General features: G+C 36.8%; 1 protein-coding gene across 8 annotated transcripts in view; it reads right to left on the bottom strand.

The window, feature by feature from the left end:
- The window catches only part of USP9Y (ubiquitin specific peptidase 9 Y-linked), a 211,175-nt gene that overhangs the window by 96,866 nt on the left and 92,701 nt on the right, over nt 1-21,608 (bottom strand). For 6 of the 8 annotated variants that reach the window (XM_050777802.1, XM_050777798.1, XM_050777799.1 and 3 more), the window contains 3 exons: nt 15,011-15,217; nt 10,903-11,039; nt 8,909-9,057 (listed from right to left, as the gene is read on the bottom strand). In XM_050777802.1, the coding sequence (XP_050633759.1) occupies nt 8,909-9,057; nt 10,903-11,039; nt 15,011-15,217 (493 nt within the window). The remainder of the gene's footprint in view (nt 1-8,908; nt 9,058-10,902; nt 11,040-15,010; nt 15,218-21,608) is intronic. The other 2 variants (XM_050777803.1, XM_050777805.1) reach the window with 2 other exon arrangements.

Genomic DNA, 21,608 nt, shown 5'->3' on the forward strand with positions numbered 1-21,608 from the left:
ATATGCCTAAAAATCACTCAATTAGTTTGTGAGATTAAACAGAAGACAGCTGAAATATATGCCAATACCAAGTGTTGTCAGGAATGAAAGACCTTTATTCTGAAACTTTTAAACGTATTACAGAGAAACATGCTGTCTTTCTTTTACAATAGACACAGGTATTTCTCAGGTATACATCTCTTGGACCTTGTAACGTTCACACTTCATATCAAAAAAATGTTAACTGTGTGAGTTGCTACTGGAATTGGGAAAAGCACCCAAATCTTCAAAATGGAAAGATTTGTTTATTCTGTGAAACTTCAATTAGAAGCAAAATCTTGACTTGCATAAAGATGGAATAGAATATTTAGAATGTGCACTATTTAGTGAAGAAAGAAATCTCACATATTTTGACTCATGGCTTTTTACTTCTATATACAGGAACACTTGCCAACAGTTGTAAAAATGCACAGCTTACTTTCATGAAATCGACAGGTTGCAACAAATTGCAGACCCTTGAGTTTTCTTTAAAAATCTGAGACAATATAAAAAGACTTTTAGTTGCATGTAAGTTTTCTTGTTTTTCAGACCACTGATATTGAAACATCTGATTGAACATCAGACTGGCACTTGAGGTACTTTTTCATCCCCTACAGCCTTTGAACTAAAAGCTATTTTTTTTTGAGGGGGAGTGTGTGGCACGGAGGTGGTTTATGTGTATGAGTTTACATTTTAATGTAACTTCAAAATAGACAAGGTGCAAAAATAATACATGAATGACTCTTTATCCAGATATACCAACTGTTTAGATGTTGCCTATTTGTTTTTACAGGTATCTCTGTTTATATATGTATATGTCATCTTAATGAACCATTTGAAGGTAAGCTAGACACATCATCTAATTTTATTCCTTAAAGTTGTGTTTATTTCCCAATAACAAGTACAGCTGACCCCTGAACAACATGGGTTTGAACTGCACTGATCTACTCATTAATTTATTCCATGGATCTTTTTAAATAAATGATGAGTACTGGAAAATTTTTAGAAAATTTGTGACGTTTAAATAAAACAGATGGACAACATAGCTTAGAAATATTGAAAAAAAAATTAGAAAAGGCCAAGTACGGTGGCTCATGCCTGTAATCTCAGTGCTTTTGGGAGGCCAAGGCAGACAGATCACCTGAGGTTAGGAGTTCCAGACAAGCCTGGTCAACATAGTGAAACCCCATCTCTATTAAAAATATAAAAATTAGTTGGGTGTGGTGGTGGGTGCCTAATTTCAGCTACTCGGGAGGCTGAGTCAGGAGAACTGCTTGAACCCAGGAGACAAACGCTGCAGTGAGCCAACATGGTGCTACTGCACTCCAGCTTGGGCGACAGTGAGACTCGGTCTCAAAAAAATAGTAATTTTTTTTAAGAAAAAATTAAATGTCATGAATACTTAAAATATGTTTATTTCAGTGAGCATCAGTGTTGCGAGTCTCCACTTAAAATGCTGTGTGATTCTAAATGTTGTGTGATTTTAATCTCCTGAGTGAGCAGTTAAGTCTCTTCAGTAAATTATGTACCATGGTTAAAAAAAAAAAAAGTAATCTCTTGGCTGGGCGTGGTGGCTCATGCCTGTAATCCCATAATCTCAGCACTTTGGGAGGCTGAGGAGGGAGGATCACAAGGTTAGGAGTCTGAGACCAGCCCAACCAATGTGGTGAAACCTCATCTCTATTAAAAGTACAATAATTAGCTGGGCGTGGTGCCGCATGCCTGTAATCCCAGACACTCAGAAGACTGACACAGGAGAAACACCTGAACCCAGATGGTAGACGTTGCAGTGAGGTGAGATCGTGCCACTGTACTCTAGCTTAAGCTACAGAGTGAGACGTTGTCTCAAAAAAACAAAACAAAACAAAACAGTCTCTTGCAGTTCTCATGTATTTTTTGTGTTTAGTGCAGTAATAGAAACAATGAATGACACCAGAGAACCCAAATGATGTGCTCCCCAAAAAAGTGAAAATCATGACATCACAAGAAAAAGCTGAACTGGTTGATATGCATTGTAGACTGAGGTCTGCAACCATGACTGCCCCCCATTTCACGATAAATTAATTCCGCATAAGGACGACTTAAACACACACACACTTCATGAAGCTGTCATTGCATCTATGCCAGTAGGAACAAACTGTACTTTTGGGAAATATCTTCAATTTTGTATTGAAAAATGCACTTTTTTTGAGCATGACTGCTATAAAAAAGGTACACTTATAGACTAATATAATGGGAAAAATCAAAGTCATTATGACAAATTAAAGCAAAAGGGGTAGGAGTTTGGTCAGGGTGGTGGGAGAAATTATAGGAAAAGATGCAAACGTTCTTGGAAGGCTAGGAGGTTTTGCAAAAGCTTTGAAAGAGAATTTGGCTGAAGGCAGCCAAATTGTCTTATCCAGAGCCTGAGAGTAAAAGGCAGATTACAAGGAACTGTAAAGGAATTGATCTAGGTAAGTTAAGTTTACTTAGGCCTCAGAACTTGGCCTTAATCATCCGTGTGCAGGACTGCTCTCTCCGGGTAATTACCCACAAGTTGTGTTGACTCAAAGCCTTTGTCATTAAATCTGTACTAAATAAATGCCCACTTGTCGGGGCTGCAACTGCTGTGACTCTTTACAGTACCCTCCTTGGTGTCTGTGAGTGGCTCAGTCCCCTAGCTGCACCCAGGCAAAAAAAAACCTGTGTCTGTGTACATTTCTTCATCAGTCGCTTGGCAAGAGTCTGCGGGTCAGATCCAGCAAAAAGAAGGTGAATGATTTGAAACTGGAGAATTGCCAGCTTAGGATGATGTGATAACTTCAGAAAGCAGTTTATCTTTAAAAATATCAAGATAACAGGAGAAGCAGCTTTTGCCAAGCAAGAGGCAGCAGGTGAGTTCCCAGATGACATCTGTAAAATTGTTGAGGAGAAAAGTATCTGCCTCAACAGGCTTTTAATGCAGATGAAGTTGCCCTATTCTGGAAGAAAAAAAAAAAAGGCACAGAGGACGTTTGTTAGTAAGAAACAGGCAACTACTAAGATTTAAGGCAGGAAAGACTATGCTAACTGTAAATGTAGTCAGGCTAATGATCAGATGGCTCTTTTAATATAAAGTGTTAACCCTCCACCTTGAAAGGAAAAGACAAACACCAGCTGCCAGTCTTGTGATTGCATAAGAAGGCTTGACAACTAGAACACTTTCTCTGGGTTGGTTCCATCAAAGTTTTGTCCCTGAAGTCAGGAAGTATCTTGCCAGTAATTGGTTGCCTTTTAATGTTCTTTTGACATTAGACAGTGCCTCTGGCCAAAGGCATCAATGTGGTCTGCTTGCCCCCAAACACATCTCTAATTTAGCCTCTAGATCAGGAAGTCATAAGGAACTTTAAGGCTCATTACATATGGTACTCCCTAGAAAGGACTGTCAATGCTGTCTAACAGAACCCTAACAGAAAGAACATCATGAAAGTGTGTAAGGATTACACCACTGAAGATGCCATCATTGTAACAGAAAAGGTGATGAAACCCATCAGGCTGGAAACAACACATTCAAAACTATGTCCAGATGTTGCGCATGACTTCACAGGATTTACAACAGAGCTCATTCAGGTAATCATGAAAGAGATCATGCAAACAGCAAAAACCATACGTTGGTTAACAGTTTCATGATATGATTCTTGGAGAAATTCAAAAGCTAATAGACAACATACCCGAGGAATTAACGAAGGACAACTTAGTGGAAATGAATGCTTCTGAACCAGTGGCAGACGATGAGGAAGTAGTAGAAGCATTGACAGAAAACAAACTGACATTAAACAAGCTGGCAGAGGATTCCGATTACTCAAGACTGCTTTTGACTTCTTCTATGACATGGACTTCCATAATATAGGTACTGAAATTACAGCAAATGGTGCAGGATCAATTGGTACTGTATAGAAGCAGTCCCCAACCTTTTTAGCACCAGGGATAAGTTTCTTGGAAGAAATTTTTCCACAGACAGGGGTTGGGATGGTTTTGGGATGAAACTGTTTCACCTAAGATCGTCAGGCATCAGGTGCAATGAGCACTCAACCTAGATAGCTCTCATGTGCAGTTTACAATAGGGTTCCTGCTCCTATCAGAATCTAATGCTACCATTGATCTGACAGGAGGCAGGACTCAGGCGCTAATGCTCCCTCACCTGCCATTCACCTTCTGCTGTGTGGCCCAGTTCCTAACAGGATTGGTCCCTGGCCTAGGGGTTGGGGACCCCTGCTGTACACAAACACCTTTTGAGACACGACAAAGCAAAAATATCAGACAGAAATAGTATTTCCCTAAAGTTACAGTGTGTGCCCACCTTTTCTGCCTCACATTCCAATTCTTCCTCATCTGACACCTCTGAGACAGCAAGACCAACCCTTCCTCTTCCTCCTTGTCCTCAGCCTGCTCAATGTGAAGACAGGATGAAGGCCTTCAGGGTGATGCACTACCACTTAATGAACAGTAGAGGTATTTTCTTCCTAACAATACTCTCAGTGACATTTCTTTCTTTAGCTTACTTAATTGTAACATAGTATATAATATGCATAATAGATAAAATATGTGTTAATCAGCTGTTTTGGTTATCATTAATACTTTCCAGTCAACAGTATGCTATTAGTAATTAAATTCTGAGGAAGTCAAAAGTTATACATGGATTTTCTGACTTTGTGGGGTGTCAAGGCCCCTAACCTTGTGTTGTTCAAGGATCAACCATGTAACATCTTTCATAACCACAGTATATTTACCAGGTTTTAAGACTCCAACAAGACTGCTCTCAGATCCATAGTGTATTTAGAAACTTAATGAATTGTACCAGTAATGTCATCACTTTATGCCTTCTTTTCTGCAATTTCAGGATAAAACTCTGGCTCATATACTACAAGTAGCTTTCTTTCACCTAAAGTTTTCTTGTATCTTTTTTGTGTTTCTTTGTCTTGACCATTTTAAAGAATGAAGTCACTTAATGCCACTCAATTTGCCTTCTGTATTTTCTATAGATTCAGGTTGTGTATTTTTTTAACAAAATACCCCAAAAGATATCCTGTGTTCATTTCACATATTATCAGAAGCCATGTCAGTGTGTCCTACGTAATAACTATGTTTTAACTTAGATCACTTAATTAAGGTATTTCTGCCACGTTTCTCCACTGAAAAGTTAGTATTTCTCTCTTTGTAAAAACTTCTGGGAGGATACTTTGACACTACGTCAGTAAACCATTTCTTATTAGACTTTCAGCTACTTTTATCACCTGTTGTTTTTTCCCTGTGTTTTTAGTTTGCATTGTTCTCCATTTATTTTTATCAATATCAACTAAAGGACTCATATTGTAAAGCAGTTATGTCCTAAGTATAATATTTTGATGCTCAAATTGTTACAGATGTGGCTACTGAGAGGTGAATCCTATGTCTTTTTTGATATGTCAATATGATTTTCTAAAAACTTCTTACAATTTCTGGCACAGTAGGATGTTTAAAGTTCATCCTGTACTTTCCAGTACAAAGCCGACACTGTCAAAGAGTAGTGACAGAGTCAAAGAGTAATTTTACTTAGGGAAAATAATCACTTTAGTTCAAAATACTTTTTAAATCAGAAGAACCCACACCAAAGATTTAATAGTACTTCATAGCTGGCATGCGAAAATGAGGTAAGGACAGGCACAATAGCTCACATCTGTAATCCCAGCACTTTGGGAGGCCAAGGCAGACAGATCACTTGAGGCCAGGAGTTCAAGACCAGCCTTGCCAACAGGATGAAACTTTGTCTCTAATACAAAAATTAGCCAGGCATGGTGGCTCATTCCTGTAATCTCAGCTACTTGGGAGGCTAAGACAGGAGAACCTGGGAGGCAGAAGCTGTAGTGAGTAGAGATCATACTGCTGCACTATAGCCTGGGTGAGAAAGTAGGACCCTGTCTCAACAACAAAAAAAAAAAAAAGAAAAAAAAAAGAAAAAGAAAATGAAGTAGAATTAGTGAGTGAATCAAAGCCAGATTCTGCATTAAGCACTGTCGTCGTTGAGTGACACTTGTGAAGAGACTTTTTTCCTGTGGCAACGGGTCCCCAAAAGAATCAACTGTTATAATGAAAGCATTTTTCCTGATTTCTGAATAAAAAAATGACATATAAAACTGTCTCATAAGTAAATCAGTAAAAATACTGTCCTTTCAATGAGATAAACAAAGTGGCTGATAGTTTGTTGATGCACATAAAGGTTTTTTTTAAAAATGTGACTCAGGAAATATTCCTTGCTAAATTCAAGTAGTGAGACAACGGCACTCGTTTCTGCCATAAGTAAAATCTTAATGTTACTTTGTTATCTAAAATAACATGAAATTAGCTGACCATGCCACTGGGGAAATGTTTTCACAAAAATAAACAACTAGTAGTATCGTACATAGTCAGAATAGAGACTAATGAAATGATTATCAGAAACTAAGAAAACATTAGTGAACTGCAAGAACTTCAAATCTATTTGCATATCACATGCTATGCTTTAAGAAACTGCTAAGATGCAATCACCATAGTTTTTGTTGGTATTGGTTTATACAATCCTAATCACGTAAGTTTTAGTAGGAGAAATTTTATCGGTATATTTAAGAACAAACTGACATTATTCAGCAATATTACTCAGAATGAGCAACATCACTCAGAAACGGAAAATATTAAAGGTAAATGATTATTTCTAGAAAACATAATCAATGAATTCAGGAGACCGTATAATTATAGAAAACGTTCAAGCAAGTGCTGTATACTGGTAACATTCTGGCAAATACTATGTTCTAGAATGTACTAACTCATTTATAAAATAGGTATACACTACTGTTATTCTTGTTTTACCAATCTGGTAAATCCTAATCACAGAAAGCTTAAGTACTTTGCAAGTCACCCAGTTGGAGGTAGGTTTAACTATACAAACTAATTGTGTATTTAACTATATAAACTTTATAGCAGTTTAACAATAAAGCCTATATTCCTATCTTCAATTTTATAAACAAATAATATGAACATGAGGAAAATGAAGAATGTGGAATTTCTTTATTTCTTGACTCATGATCACAAGACATCAGTCAAGAACTCAAGTAGAATTTGAACAAATAAACAGAGTACCCTAGTGAGGCTGGAATGCACCTATGCCTTTCCTCTTGACCGAATTGGAAATTAGGTCTTCAATTATTGACAATAACATTACAATTACAGATAAAACCACCCAAAATGAATAAAATTATCACTGGAGTTAAGTGTCTAGTTGTGATCACTTTTGGGGAGGGTCTTCATTGGCATGTGGGAGGGCCCTTGTATCTTCAAGAAGATAGAAGACTTGAGGTGATACAGAATTTAAGAGAACGATATGCAAATTTTATGTTGCTTTAACTTTTTTAGCTGCTCTTAATAAAGAAAGGGGCCATCAAGGTTGGTTGCACGCCTATATGGGCTTGCCTGTCCTACGACTTTTGCCTTCGAGCTTCTGAACCTGACTGGGAGGATTGAAATGCATGTAGCACCTAATGCTCAGATTGCTTTTATAGTTCCACAGCAAGGGTAAAAAGAGTGGGTAAAATGTGAGAAGAATAGAAGCCACTGACATAATTAGAGGTAAGTGGAAGTTACTTAAGTTTTCTATTATTTTATTGACTTCAAAAAGAAGTATTAAGTAAAAACTTGAGAATTTTTACAAACTCAACCATACCAAGACTCTTACTATATTTTTCAAACAGTTAATAATACAAATATCCACATTTTCAACATATGATTGATACTAACATAGCGAATCAATTAAGCAGCAATTTTGGTTCAACATTATGGTAAATCTTGCCTTCAAAATTGGCCAATAAAATTTTTTCTCCTCTATAATCATAAAAATTGGGCCTGTGAAGTGGTTGATTTGGGACGCAGATGTTTTATGAACTTTTGGGGAAGGGGGATACAGCTATACCTGCAGAAAGACTACTACGTGCTCCAGCACACATAAATGTATTAAAACTGTTAAAAGGACAAATAACATTGGAATTAGCCTTCAGTGTGCCAAGATAGATCTCCGTATAGCATATACTAAAAGGCTGACTGTTGAGAAGTATAATACAAGAAATAGTTTAAAAATATTTCATAGTCTAAGAAGCAATGACACATCTAGTGATTACAAATCCAGTGAATTTCTAATAAGCTCTTTAAACAATGGATAACAGTATTTCAGAATTATTAAGAACTATAATATATGTAATAACAGAATCAGGCAAAATTAACAACAAATTAAGCAGAACATGGTGGCTCAGCCTGTAATTCCAGCACCCTGGGAGGTCAAGGCAGGAGGAACACTTGAGCCCAGGAGTTCAAGATCAGCCTGGTCAACATGGTGAAACCCTGTCTCTGCTAAAAATATAAAACAGCAGGGTATAGTGGTGAGTGTCTGTGGTCCAAGCTACTCAGGAGACTGAGGTGGGAGGATCACTTGGGCCCGGAAGCAGATGTTGCAATGAATCGAGACTACCACTGAACTTCAGCCTGAGCAACAGAGACTCTGTCCCCCTCAAAAAAAGAGCAAAAGCTTAATGCTTCAGTACACACCAAAGAGACCCAAGAGAATTACAACCTACCAAAGGTACTAACAGGCAGAACTCCCAGGTATGAAAGAAAAAATACAAACAAGAAGGATGAGTAAGTACACATGCATTTAATAAAGACACTGGGAAAGGTGGCCTGGAGTTTAGCTTGCCTAAGATTTGGGATCTACTTTGCCAAGTAGATCATATTCCTTAAGTGAATGCAATCTGAAGTATCAATCCACTTCTATTTTTTCTCATTCAAAAATAAATGTCATTTCTTAGGTTATTAACATTTAGAGTAAAACAAAGTTGATTCCCCATAGTTAATTTTAGTTCATCATACATACCTCCAGCATACAATCTGATGCTATTCATGTAGGTTGCAAGGTTTTCTGCTACCAAAGTAACTAAAGCATGATTTTGTTGAAGCTGGTTGATTAAATCATGGCGATAAAATATGTGATGACTTCGCTGAGTTTGGCTGAAATAAGAAGAACTTAACAGTACAATAAGGCAAATGAAAATTGCTATAATTAAGAGAGTTTACAGAAGCTAAATTCTAGCTACTACTTTAAAAAATTTTAATGCTATACATTCTTAATAAAATGTGTCAATATCCTCCCCTTAACAAAATATCAAACTCTGTAAAAAACATAATCCATGCCTCTAACCAAATATCTATTTCAGTATTCTTATTCAAAAATAAAAAGTATCTATCAGTATGAAAACACATATATTGCATGATAAAGAGTATCAGACGTCCAGGTACATTCTGGAACAATGAGTTCACACCATTTTATCTGGAGATATCACCAAAAATATCTAGCTCTCTTTTCCTTCCTAGTTTGTCATTATTGACTAAACCAATCAACTCACAATCATTACTAATCTATTGGTAATGAGGTCACCAGTCTTGAGAGAGTATATGTACTGCATCTATCTATAGTAAATAGATATGTCTGATAAAAGACAAATGGTATATATAAACAAAATCAAAATATGTCCTTCATAAGTATTTTTTCCAATGTTTATTCCCATGAAACTTTCAAATTTCCTTTAATATTTCCAACATTAGAAAAATAGAGTCAAAAGTCAACTTGAAAAAAATCACAAAACATAAATGGCATTTTAAGCTTCTATTAACACAAAAATTCTCCTTGGGGCATAATTTTATCAATCTAAAGCTGTAAAGCATCTTGATTAATCATCATCTGATACACAACACAAATGTTCTTACACCATGAGACAATCTTTTTTTTTTTTTTGAGACAGAGTTTTGCTCATGTTGCCCAGGCTGAAGTACAAGGGCGCAATTTCAGCTCATTGCAACCTCAGCCTCCTGGGTTCAAGCGATTCTCCTGCCTCAGACTCCTGAGTAGCTGGGATTACAGGTGCCTGCCACCACATCCAGCTAATTTCTTGTATTTTTAGTAGAGATGGCATTTCACCATGTTGGTGAGGCTGGTCTTGAACTCCTGACCTCAAGTGCTAGGATTATAGGCCTCGGCCTCCCAAAGTGCTAGGATTATAGGCATGAGCTGCGGCACCCAGCCCACGAGGGAATCTTTCTAAGATTACAGCTAGTTAGATAAACCTGGAGTTCACTACTGGGAATCTTAACTGCACTGTGAATATTCTTCAACTAACATAGGTTTCTCCATCCCTGTGTTATTTTCCTTTCATTTCATTAATTTTCAGTATCTTACAATAAAATAAAATAGATTATTTAAATAACCACAATTTAACATATAATACCAAACATTTAAAATTAAGGAAAATCTAGCTAAAATAAGTTATGAGTTAAAAAATCTTTAAACAGTCGTGTCATGTTTTATAATTTAAATCACTTTGTAGTCTAATTTTTAAAATTTAACTTTAAAACTCAAGAAAGAGGTGTTTCCTCCCTACAAATATTGAAAATGTTAGACTAAATCAATTAAATAACAAAAAATACTATTTGTAACTACAAGAAATATTCAGCCAAGACAGAGTTAACTGTCGAAAGGATAGCCTAAAATGAGGAGCAAGATAAATATAACACATGGCATAATATCTGATACATCTGCTGAAGTCAGAGACAATTCTGAACTAAGACCTAAAAGGCGGTAATGTGGCTATGATACTTAATTGCTATTTAGTACTGAATATATCACTTACCTATCTGTCATAAAATACAAAGAAGTTGAACATGATCAAGGATCCTTATTTTGTTGTAAACAAACTCTTAAAAATTTCTTGTTTTCCCACCATGGTTTTCTTTCTTTAAAATTTGCTTTCATATACCATTTTCAACATAACATACAGATAAAAATAAAAAAATTATCTATTAAAAAAGTCTTACCTCAAATTTTGAGGTGCTTCACCAAACAAACTACAAATTTCTCTTATTTGTTTCAGAGCAGGAATTACCCACTTGTCATTCCCGCGAAGTTCTTCTATAAAGTGATCTATCCACTGGATCTTTTGTGCATCTCGATCCTTATACATGAAAAAAATTTATACTGTAAGTGGACCAATACTCAATATAATTCTACCTTCAAAATTATTTTGAGATTTACAAAATGGGAAACCTTCTAAACTTAGCATCACCAAATTTACAATGTAATTGTAAATGTGTTCAAACAAAATGCTCTAAATATATTATTTTGAAGTTATAATGAAAACACCAAAATGTAAGGCACTACTATAAATTTAATGTTCTATGAATCCGAAATATCTGTACCAAGACACAATTTCCAAGTACCAGCACATTTATAGGAAGTATGACTTTAAAACATTTGTCTGAATAGTGGGTATTGCATTTCATTGAGTTTTGTGAAGTTTTGTCATAATATTTGGGAAAGCATGCAATCCCAATTATAACCATATATACTGAGTTTGGGTAGGATAGTTTTCTAATCAGAGCAAAGAAAATGGAAAATTTTTATTTCATCAAGAAAGTAACAGTATAGTAATTGAGGTTAAAAAATCAAAATAAACCAGTATACATACAAAGAAAGTTACAGAAAAAAGACAAACGTGTTCAACGAAAAAATAATTAACGATTTTTTTTTTTTGAGATGAAGTCTCGCTCTGTCACGAGACAGGAATATAGTGGCGTGATTGCAGATCTCGGCTCACTGCAACCTCTGCCTCCTGGGTTCAAGCTATCCTCCTCCTCAGCCTCCCAAGTAGCTGGGACTACAGGCGCATGCCACCACGCCTGGGTAATTTTTGTATTTGTAGTACAAGCGGGGTTTTATCATGTTGGCCGGGATGGTCTCAATCTCTTGAACTCATGATCCACCCCCGCTGGCCTCCCAAAGTGCTGGGACCACTGGCATGAGCCACCACTCCCATTCAAGAATATTTTGAGAGTAAGATTTTTCAAATATTCCTCTATGGTTGCTACAATCTTTCACACTGCAGTGACTAAAAATCAAAATTCTGGTTTAAATATCTAATAGATTTTTAGCTGGAAGAATTCCATTTCTGCACACATTCGCAAAAGGTAAATTTTTTTATTTCCGTAATACTTAATTTAAGGGATGTTTGTAAGCACACGCATGTCTTTTTTTAAACAAAAACTGAACACACGCTTTAAGTGTCTTAATTAAATGCGGACACCTTTCCAAACTACTAAGGGATTTTAATGGCTGTACACACTATAAAAACATTCAGTTTAAGTGGTTTCATTGTGTAAACAATAAAGAATGTTTCTGTACAAACTGTGCTGTTTTCAGATCATTTCCTAGGAAAAATTTCCATTAATAAATGTGCCCATTTTTAAGGATTTAAAAATACTCACACGTGTATTTTTTAAAATTTTATTTATTTATTTTTTTGAGATGGAGTTTCACTGTGTTGCCCAGGCTACAGTGCAGTGGTGTGACCTCGGCTCACTGCGACCTCGACCTCCTGGGTTCAAGGGATTCTCCCGCCTCAGCCTCCCAAGTAGCTGGGACTACAGGTGCACCCACCACGCCTGGCTATTTTTTTTTTCTTTTTCTTTTTAGACGGAGTCTCACTCTTATTGCTAAGGCTGCTGTGCAATGGTGCAACCTTGACTCACTGCAACCTCTGCCTCCTGGGTTCAAGTGATTCTTCTGCCTCAGCCTCCCGAGTACTGGGATTAAAGGCGCCCGCCACAATGCCCAGCTAATTTTTTGTATTTTTAGTACACATGTGGTTTCATGTTGGCTAGGCTTGTCTCGAATGCTTCACCTTAGGCAATCCACCTGCCTCGACCTCCCCAAATGCGGATATTATAGGCGTGAGCCACTGTGCCTGGCCAATTTTTTTGTATTTTTACTAGAGACAGGGTTTTGCCATGTGAGCCAGGCCAGTCTTAAACTCCTGATCTTAAATGATCTCCCCACCTTGGCCTCCCAAAGTGCAGGGATTACAGGTCTGCAGCACTGCACAAGGCCCATACATGTATACTAAATTAAAAGTACTTTAGGTGGGAGGGCAAGAGGAATCACAGACTTAATAGTTAACAGTAACAACAGCAAACAAAAACTGAAGTTAAAAAAGGCAAAAACCCTTACACTAAATTTAGTGAAATTAAGCATTAATATAGCAATGTAGAAAACAGTGTGCCAGGCAATAAAATGAATAATAAACGGTAGGTGAGCATTTATAACAAGTATATTACTTTAATTCTCTGTAACACTTTTCTATTTAACAAGACAGCATCTCAACTCAAGATCCTCATAACCATTTTACCTGCTGCATAAGTACTTATGAGCAGTCAGAATCAACCACAGTATAACACTGTCATCTGATCAGAATAACCCAACTGACACTTTTTATTTCCATGCATCTAAAGCTGCAACTGCATTACTGCAAGTCCAATGTATTACTGACTACTGGGATTGGAAAAAGTATTGTGTTTTTATTTGTATGTGGCAGTAGCTGTAATAAATTTTGATTTGTATTTTCTTCACAATTAAAAAAAAATCAGTTTTACATGAAAAGCTGGGACTAACTAGTCCACAGACTGTGAATGACATCTTCATTTTTGAAGTATTCCAGTTTTATGAATGTTCTCCCTTTGATTTACCTAATTATACGTATGATTTTGTATTAGTCCTTTTTTGATGATGGCAACTGATGAAGCAAATGCTTTTATGCTTCACAGTTATATGGCTTTCAAAACCCAAGAGCATCATCTTGACCTTACTGAATAATTTTAAAAAATATTTTCTATTTCATTGTTTTGAGACAGGGTCTTACTCTGTCACCCAAGCTGGAATAGGTGGCACACTCGTGGCTCACTGCTGCTTTGGCCTCCCAGGCTCCAGGAAGCCTCCTGCCTCAGCCTCCCTAGTAGCTGGGACTTCAGGTGTGCACCACCATGCCCAATTAATTTCTTAGTTTTTACAAAGGTGGGGTTTCCCCATGCTGCCCAGGCTGGACTGAACTTGTAAACTCAAGCGACTGTGCCCTCCATGGCCTCCCAAAGTGCTGGGATTAGAGCAGTGAAAAACTGCCCAGCCAACCCTGATTAATTAGATTAAGCTTAAGTCCAAGTGAAAGCAGAATGCTTGCCCTGCAGAAACAGAAACACCCTGCCTGTTCATTTTTTTTATTTTTTAAAAAGGAGTATCATAATTAAATTACTGAACTGACCAATTATAAGGATAGCAAAAAGCTGCTAATAAAAATCCATCAAGAGGTTCAAGACTTCAGGCAAAACTAGCAGAACATTAATACGTAAAATTAGTAACATAAGGCACATCAGTTAAACACTGGGAAGCTGTTGTGATTTGCTGATAGGGAAGCCAATAAGTTCTGTTAATCTTACTAACTTATTAGCAAATAAAATGTAATTACCCTTATACCTCTAAAGTCACTATTGCTTTTAAATCTTTATGATCTGTATTAGCACTACATATTAAGCTGCAATATGACTATAATAAGATGTTCTACCTATTAACATTTTTGTCTCAGTGAGGCAAAAATGCTTAGTAATTGATATATAAAATATGGCTGGAAAACGCAAGGGTGGAGAATAGGAAGCCAGGCTTATATGACAAAGTATGTCAATTCCTCAAGATTACTTCAGAAATAAAAAATGATGGGCTGGGTGTGGTGGCTCAGGCCTGTAATCCCAGCACTTTGGGAGGCTGAGGCGGGTAGATCACGAGGTCAGGAGATCAAGACCATCCTGGCTAAACCCCATCTCTACTAAAAATACAAAAAATTAGCTGGGCGTCATGGTGGGTACCTGTAGTCCCAGCTACTCAGGAGGCTGAGGCAGGACAATGGAGTGAACCTGGGAGGTGGAGCTTGCAGTGAGCCAAGATTGCACCACTGCACTCCAGCCTGGGCAACAGAGAGGGACTCTGTCTCAAAAATAAATAAAAAATAAACAAAATGATAGAAGAAACTGGAATCATCTTGTAACTAAGTTATCCTACTTGTGAAGGAAAGTCAGAAAACTGAACAAGGAAACACTCCCATACCTGGGAACAACTATAATCTAGTATTTTTATGTGGGCACTGAGAGCAAGGTCCATGATATCTACAGGGACATCATCACTATGAGCCAGGTTCCAAAGAAGGTTCAACACTTTATGTGCCATCACACCATCTTTATCATCTTCTGCAAGACGACGTATCAACTCAAGGAGCTTTTCACGTTGCTTCTTACTTGCATTTGTCCAACTCGCCTAAAGAAAGTATTTAAATGATATAAATACCACATAATTTATTATGTTTGCTTACATTAAGTAAACACTGCTTTAAGTCTTTGAATAAACTACATTCATCACATACATACACACACACACACACCAAGCGCATATCTGAACAAAACTGTTACTGAAGGAAACCAAATAGTACTCACAAGACAAAGTAATTGCAATTCCAGGGAAAAAATCCTCTGTTTCCAATATAAACTTTGTTACTTTTGACTTTAAAATTATGTAATTAAAAAATAACAAGGGATACGTGACTCAAAAATGCTATGTTATACATAAAGAGATATGATTAAGTAATCTGCATTAAACATGTTACAACAGAAAGCAAACATATGAGGTGAAGAAATGTTTGTATCAAATTATGTTAAGACTAAAAAATCCAAACAACAAAAACCTCCAGCTTACAAATAAATGATGAACAAATGCTATCTACATGTAGGAGATAAAATACTCACTAAAAAGAATTAAGATCATTTTGATTTGTGAAGATGAAACAGATGTTTCATTATTCTTCCCATTAAATACAACCAAAACTCCTGGACATTAAATATAAGGAACAAGAAGGTAGTGAATTCCCAGAATTTTCTTTTATTTCACATATTATAGATTTGAAGCTAAAAGATCTAGCAATCTGTAAACATTAGTAGATGCAGATAAGAAAAGCACCCTCCCTCCCCACAGCCACCCCTATAGCCTATGGATCAGGAAACATGCAAATTGGCATGATAGAAAACTTAGAAATGTCAAGCAAAAACTATAGAAAGAACTATGACTCACTCCCCATGCATACCACAAAAATTCAGTGAAAACCCTAAAGTTCCTAAAGCTGTAACAAAGCATGCCCAAATCTGTGGGAAGATAAAGAAGGCCAACTAGTGAGCAGGTGTTTCTATGGAAGATAAAGAAGCCAAGTAGTGAGCTGGGGTTTCTATCTCCGCCTGACAGTAACAAGGAGCCAGCACCTGCCTGATTCTGCTGGAGTGGTGCCTAAAAGAGAATCAGAACTTTCATCCCGTTCCAGTGGAAAAAAAGTCACTCCCTCCATGGTAGAAGCTACAAGTGTGGACCTCACAGGGGGTCAGAAATTCCTCCCCAAAATAGCAGTAATAAGGAACACCCCCTTTCCAGTGACAAGGAAGACAACAAAAGGAACTTGGAGTTCTACTTCCAAGCGGTAACAACCAAGGGTACCCCTCCCTTCCCTTGCCTGAGTGGCGCGAGACAAAAATCAGGAAAATAGAAGTTTCAATATTCTTTGAGTCTAATAACATAATATGATTATCTCTGGGTTTCAACTGAGTATTACTTGACATATCAAGAATCGAGAAGATAGCAAAATAAATGAAAAAAAGAACTGACTGGTGCCAACACAAAAAAAAACAGATGTTAGAATTATCAAAGTTTTTTTTTTTTTTTTTGAGACGGAGTCTCACTCTGTGGCCCAGGCTGGAGTGAGTGGCGTGTTCTCGCCTCACTGCAAGCTCCGCCTCCCTGGTTGACGCCATTCTCCTGCCTCAGCCTCCCATGTAGCTGGGACTACAGGCGCCCGCCACCACGCCCGGCTAGTTTTTTGTATTTTTTAGTAGAGACAGGGTTTCACCGTATTAGCCAGGATAGTCTCAATCTCCTGACCTCGTGATCTGCCTGTCTCGGCCTCCCAAAGTGCTGGGATTACAGGCGTGAGCCACCGCGCCCAGCCTGAATTATCAAAGATTTTAAAGTTACATAAACAGATACAGTAATGTAACTACAGAAATTTTAAAAACGTTCCAATAACCCTCCAGAAGGCAAGAAAATAAAAACAGAGAAATGAAAGAAGAGAATAAGCAGAACACAAAAATACGATAGCAAGGGTAACAGGGATTCTTTGTATTATTAAGGGTAAGAAAATAGGCAGGTTGAGGCCGGGCGTGGTGGCTCACAGCTCGTGGTTGCATTCCATCATTGTTCTGAGACTCTTTGTCATGAATGGATGTTTTGCCAAGTGTTTCTTTCTATATCTGTTGCTGTGATAGTGACTTTTTTTTTATTTTTTAAAGACATGGTCTCACTCTGTCAGCCAGGTTACAGGGCAGTGGCGTGATCACAGTTCACTGCAGCTTTGACTTCCTGGGCCCAAGCTATCGTCCTGCCTCAGTGTCCTGAGTAGCAAGGACTAAGGGTACACCCTATCACACACACAAGGGTACACCTAATCCCAGCACTTTGGGAGGCCAAGGTGGGAGGATCACCTGAGGTTGGGAGTTAAGGCACCAGCCTGACCAACACAGAAACTCCATCTCTACTATAAATACAAAAAATTAGATGGGTATGGTGGCAGGTGCCTATAATCCCAGCTACTTAGGAGGCTGAGGTAGGAAAATCACTTGAACCCAGAAGGCAGAGGTTGCAGTCAGTGGAGACTGAGCCATTACACTCCAACACAGGCAACAAGAGCAAAACTCCGATATCAAAAAAACAAACAAACAAAAAAAGAAAAACAGGTAGGTTGAAGGCAGAATGCAAAAAGATATAACAGGCAAACATTAAAGGAAAGTAGAAATAGTTATTTTAACATGAGATAAAACAGATTTCAGCACAAGAAAAATGTCATAGGTCACTATACAATGAAAAAGGATCACTCCATCAAGACATGACACAGCAGTTCTAAACATGTATGCACCAAAATATGTATACTGTAAAATATGTGAAGCAAAAACTAAGATGATCAAACGTGAGACAAAATCACAGAGAGACATCAACACCCCTCTCTAAACAAATGACAGAACTACACAAAAATTTGCAAAAATATCAACAAAAGCTTCAATCAACAGCATTTAACTGACATTTATTGAACACTCCACATAACAGCAGGATACACCTTATTTTCAAAGTTCCTACAAAAGAAAATACACAAGATAGACCATCTCTTCAGTGAGAAAACAAACTTCAGGAAATTTAAGAATGAAAATCATACAATCACACAGGAATCAAACTATAAATCAATTACATTATGATGACATGAAAACTTCCTATTAATTATTGTTCAAGTCCTAGTTCTATGTTCTCAAAGAGTCATCTTCACAGAAATTAATATAATTAAGGCTAGGCCTGATGGCTCATGACTAATCCACCACTCTGAGAGGCCAAAGAAGGAGTATCACTTGAGCCCAATAGTTTGAGGCCAAGAAGTCTGAGTCTCAGCCTAAAAAACCCAGTGAGATTTTTCTCTATAAAAAATTTTAAAAATTAGCTGGACATAGTGATTCACACCTGCAGTCTCAGCTACTCAGGAAGCCTGAAGTGGGAGGATTGTTTGAACCTGGGAGGCTGAGACTGCAGTGAGTGTGACTGCACCACTAAACTCCAGCCTGGGTGACAAAGTGAGGCCCTGTCTGGAAGGAATAAATACACATACATACATGCATACATACACACGTGCAACATGTATGTGTATATATGTTTATTATATGTATATTATACTAGTATATATAGGTATATGTATATACGTGAGCCCATATATGTGATCTCATATATATGCATATATACATAAATCTGTTTGCATATATATATGTGGGCAAAAAAACAAAATTGAGGTAAAATATGCAACATTTAAACATAGTGGAAGACAGAAGTTCCTAACACCAAACACACAGATAAGAAGAAATGCTGAAGTGAACCACCTTAACTCCTACTTCAGGAAACTACAAAAAAAGAGCAAAATAAGCTCAAAGAAAGCAGAATAAAGGACACACTGAAGAATTAACGAAAATCCATAAAATTTAAAAGAAACAACAGAGTAAATTAATGAAACAAAGACTTGTCTTTTCAAAAGGATCTAGAATTAAACTTCTAGCACAACGGGCAAAACAAATCTTGTTAAAGAGAATACACAAATTACTAACATCAGTAATAAAACAGCTATGACTGAAGACTGTGCTGACATCAAAAACCAGTAAGAAATATTAGAAACAATATATAATTTGACAGCTTAGACAAAATAAATGACATCTCTTAAAAACAAATTACAGGAACTCAATCAATATAAACAATTATAAAAGAATGATAATGATTAAGAAAAACTAAACTTATAATGTTAAAACTCCCCTAAATAATCACCAGACCAGATGGTTTCAGTGAGGAAAAAAAGAAGAAACACTTTCCAATATTTTATAAAGTAATGCTCTGACTGCAAAACCTGAACATTACAAAGAGAACTACAGACTGCATCCCTGATAAATATAAATGCAAAAGTCCTTAACAATTATTAGAAAAGGAAAGTCAACAATACACAATAATGATATATGATTAAGTATGGTTTATTCCAGGGATGCAGGCCTAACTAAATAATCAAAAAACAATCACTGTAATCCACCACATTAAAAGGGTAGAAAAGAAAAATTGGGCTGTATATGGCTGTTCATACCTGTAATCCCAGTGACTTAGGAGGCGAAGGTTTGGGGGAACAAGTGTGGGCATGACAGCAAAACCCCACCTCTATAAAAATAAAGATTATAAAAAACGTTAGCTTAGTGTGATAGGGTGTACCCTTAGTCCTTGCTACTCAGGACACTGAGGCAGGATGATAGCTTGGGCCCAGGAAGTCAAAGCTGCAGTGAACTGTGATCACGCCACTGCCCTGTAACCTGGCTGACAGAGTGAGACCATGTCTTTAAAAAATAAAAAAAAAGTCACTATCACAGCAACAGATACAGAAAGAAACACTTGGCAAAACATCCATTCATGACAAAGAGTCTCAGAACAATGATGGAATGCAACTTTTTCTCAAACCAATTAATGGCATCTACAAAAAAGTGGGGGGGGAGGCAGGGAGGGTAACATTATTCCCTCCCCACTTGCTTTTTTGCTCTAAAACAGACAGGGTGAGATCATAGCTCACTGTAGCTTCCAACTCTTGGGCTGAGGCAATCCTCCTCCCAACACTCACAGTGTTGTGATTACAGGTGTGAGCCACTACTCCCAGCTAACACTGTTCTTAATGATGAAACACTGATAGTTTTCTTACCGTGAAATCGAAGGAAGACTAAACTGCTCCCTCTAGCAACTTCTATTGAGGTTTATACTGGCAATTCTAACCACCACAATGAGGTAAGAAAAAGAAATAACAGGCACACACAAGAAGAAGGAAGAGGCAAAATTCTTCCTATGTGCAGGTAATATGATTTTCTATGTATTAAAAAAAAAATGGCAAGGATCCTCAAAGAGAAAAAAAAACCTCATGGACTTTAACATGATCACAGGACATAGAATATACATATAAAAATCAAACCTATACATGAGTAGTAATAAATGTATAAACATAGCATCAAAAACATTCACAATTACTCAAAAGTAAAACCAGACACATAAATATTTAGGTGTAAATTTAACCAACATGTATAAGGTTTGTATGTGTAAAACTACTCAGCACTGAATAAATAAGTCAAAGGTCTAAATCAATGAAGAGGCATACAGTATTCTGGTGCTCAAAAATCTGAGCAAAAACTCTCCCCAAACTGATATACTGCATTTTATGTACTAATTTTTAGTACATAAAGTAGGATTTATGTACTTTATGTACATTAGTAGTGTACATAATTATGTACATAAGTAGTGTACATAATTCTACTTATGTACATAAGTAGTACATAAGTACTACTATTTAAATTACTATACTTCCTATTACTGGGAAGCAGATATCTAAAATGAAGATCAGATTATCTAAAATTTTTATGGTAAGCAAAGTATAAAAACAACTAAATAATTTGAAAAAAGATAAAGTGGGATGAGTCTGTTTTACCTGATTTTAAGTCTACATTATGTATTTGCAGTAATCACAATTCTGTGGCACAGGAACAAAGATCAATGAAGAAAACAAAATACGTATAAACCCATACAAATGTGCCCAACTGATTTTTGAAAAAGGCACAAGAGCAACCTAATAAACTAAAAATGAAAGACAGCCTTTCACAAAATGGTTCTGGAATACCTGGGAGAAAAAAAAAGAATTATCAATCTAAGTCTCACACCTAAAGAAGGGAAGAAAATATCACTCAACTGGATCAGACCTGAATGACATAAGTAAAACTTTGAGAGAAACAACGTAAGAATATACAGGATTTATGGGTAGGCAATAAGTGCTCAGAATTTGACATAAAAAAGCATGATCTCTAAGAATGAATAAATAAGTGGGGCCTTATCAAAACTACCAACTCAACTGGTAAAACACCTGTTAAAGAGGACAAAAAGATATGCTATAGACTGGCAGAAAATATTTGTTAACTGTTTATAATAAATGATGATCATCTAGATAAGAACTCAGTAATAATAAACTTAAATTAGCAAATGAACAAAAACCATGAAAAGGCATTTCACCAAAAAC

Source organism: Macaca thibetana, chromosome Y, assembly GCF_024542745.1.
Source record: "Macaca thibetana thibetana isolate TM-01 chromosome Y, ASM2454274v1, whole genome shotgun sequence".
Taxonomy (NCBI): Eukaryota; Metazoa; Chordata; class Mammalia; order Primates; family Cercopithecidae; genus Macaca; species Macaca thibetana.